Raw genomic sequence first — 2,500 nt, 5'->3', positions numbered from 1 at the left:
CACCATGGGTTGTATTTACAACTTGACCAGGAACGAATTTTTCACCATCTGCTGTACTCATAAGCTTTCCTGGAACAAATCTTTGGTCCTTCTCAGAGGCAATAAGCTGGCCAGGAATTACCTTTGATTCGGGGGAAATGCTCTCGGGTAGTTTGCCAAGAACATAGAATTGGACTGTGTCTTGAGTTTCCACCATGTCACCATATAACTTTTCTCCAATTTGAATAGCCGTCATATTTGTTGGATTAACAATAAATCCAGCTACACTTGTATCTGCAACAGCAACTGGCTGAAGTTCCTTGTTAGGAATCACAAGCCATTCGCTGATCTTTGGAACTTCAAATGGAGTGTGTTCGAATTTCAACTGGCCATCTTCGCCTTGTACCATGTCACCCTTGATGAACTTTTTACCTTCAGGAGTATTAAATGTTTTACCAGGAACGAATGATGGACCTTCAACCGTGTCTAAAATCTGACCTGGCTTGAAGCTGACTCCTTCCTCTGTTTGGAAGACTTGGCCAGCAACAAACCTTTCACCTTCGTCTGTTGGCATGGCCAGTCCAGGAACAAAGACGTCTTCTCCATATACATTGACAGTTACCTCACCGGGACTGAACTTGGGACCTTCTTCAGTGTGTATAGTTTGACCAGACACGAATACTTCCTTGCCTTCACCTTTGTCCATCATCTGACCAGGTATAAACTGTGGACCATTCTCAGTGTTAAATATCTGGCCAGCAACGAACTCGATGCTTTCGTCACTTTTCTGCATACACTGGCCGGGCACAAACTTGATTTCACCCTTTTTGTCCAAGATTGTTTGACCTGGAACAAATTTCTTGCCTGCCGGCGTTTCAATTGTCTGACCTGCTACAAAGGATTCTTGGTCACCGAGTTTAATCACTTGGCCAGTAACAAACTTCTTCTTGTCTTTGAGCTCTACCATGGCGCCGGACACAGCCTTAGCTTCACTCTCAAAATACTCTTCTTTTGTAATAAACTGTGCTCCTTTAGCATTTTCAACCATATATCCAACTTCTGCTTTTTCCATGACTGATGCTACTTGACTGATTTCTGCAAAAGATGGAATATCAGCATCATCCTTGACAATTTTAAGAACATCATTGACATCCTCAGTTAATTTAAGAACCTTTTCATCCTTTAGCTTAAATACTGCTTCAGTTATATTTTGAGATGTTGGTTTTGTAGGCTGAATAGTCTCAATCGAAACAACAATGTCAAGATTTGATATATCTTCCCTAACTGCTGCTTCGTCTGCTTTGAAATTAGTTGTTTCAACTTCAACAGGATCAATCAATTCTTCCTGAGGAAAATCTAACCAATTAAAAGCTTGGTTAGCTTCTTGAGCTTCGAGCCAGTCATACCCAGAGGAGCATATGGTGAGATTCACTGAAGTCCTGCAAGCCAATGAAATATCATGCAACATCCTCTCATATTGCAATTCTTCATCACGTGCATGTGTTGTGTCAACTTTAGGAAGAACAATAGATTTATTGGTTGCCTGTTCTCTCATCATAGCTTCCATTTTCGCTAATTTTTCAGCTCGTTGTTTAGCATTGAATTTAACTTTTGGCTTGTTATAAGCAGGTTTTACAGTATCTCTCAATTCTTCGGCCTCTGCTTTGGCATCGAGCGCTTCAAAACGCTTTTTCCTAGCCATCGTATTGGCTTTCCTTTTATTCCTTTCATTGAGAAGTTCTTGTTGCTGCTCCAGAACGTCCTGGTTTTGCCCTCTGCCGAAGTACAGGTCTTGACGTTCCTTAACTGCTGACAACTGAAGCTTCTTAAGATTTATCTTAACGACCCGCCCTTGCTTGATTTTGATGTTGACGAATTTATGATCTTTACTCATGGATACGCTCTCTAGCTCGCCTGTTCGAATCGCCTCCTCCATCTCCGGAGGGAAGATGATGCTAGACTTCATTTCCGACGAGTGGTAAACAAATTCACGGTCCTTTTCCACCTGTTTTTTACGTTTACTTTTCACTTTTCTAAGCACATCATCAAGGTCATCAAATGTTTTCTCATTATCTTTTGTCTTTTCAAATATGAGGCTCATGTACTGGAAGTCCTCAAATTTTGTTATTCTACAGCCTTCTGCGCCATCAAACCTCATCGGTTTACCAAAGGAAACGAGAGGGGAAAAGGAGTGTATAGTCGATGCTTTTCCAGTGATTCTGCACAGCTTTTTAGCATCAGCGGGCGAAATGGGCGGCAACAAAGGAAAGTAACAGGGCTTGGGGAGATTCCGGGCATGGCCGGTGATACGACAAAAAGATGTCATTGTAAATTATTATTTTCTTTCCTTCTTTCTTTGCTGGTTTACACTCTAAACCTATTATTCATTTGATATATAATTTCACACACTTTCATATGACATGGTCTTTTTCTTTCTAGTCCAATTTTGAGTTAAATTCTGATTTCTAATTCACTTCTGGTCGGCTTCCAACATACACGTCTTTCCACTGCAGTTGTCAAT

The 2,500-nt window shown here is 41.0% G+C and overlaps 2 protein-coding genes across 2 annotated transcripts in view; both read right to left on the bottom strand.

Moving 5' to 3' along the window:
* Positions 1 to 2,500, bottom strand: part of LOC119598604 (obscurin-like) — a gene marked incomplete in the record, with an annotated part of 290,330 nt that overhangs the window by 237,558 nt on the left and 50,272 nt on the right.
* LOC119598605 overlaps positions 1 to 2,500 on the bottom strand; it is a 24,453-nt gene that overhangs the window by 21,765 nt on the left and 188 nt on the right. The window contains exon 1 of the mRNA XM_037948279.1: positions 1 to 2,500. This exon is cut by the window's left edge and continues 1,799 nt beyond it; it is cut by the window's right edge and continues 188 nt beyond it. Coding sequence (XP_037804207.1) covers positions 1 to 2,305 — 2,305 coding nt within the window. The 5' untranslated portion in view covers positions 2,306 to 2,500.

Source organism: Penaeus monodon, chromosome 41 (genome assembly GCF_015228065.2).
Source record: "Penaeus monodon isolate SGIC_2016 chromosome 41, NSTDA_Pmon_1, whole genome shotgun sequence".
NCBI classification, from domain to species: domain Eukaryota; kingdom Metazoa; phylum Arthropoda; class Malacostraca; order Decapoda; family Penaeidae; genus Penaeus; species Penaeus monodon.
Note: the sequence above shows the minus strand (reverse complement) of the source record. Positions and strands in the feature narration are given on the sequence as shown.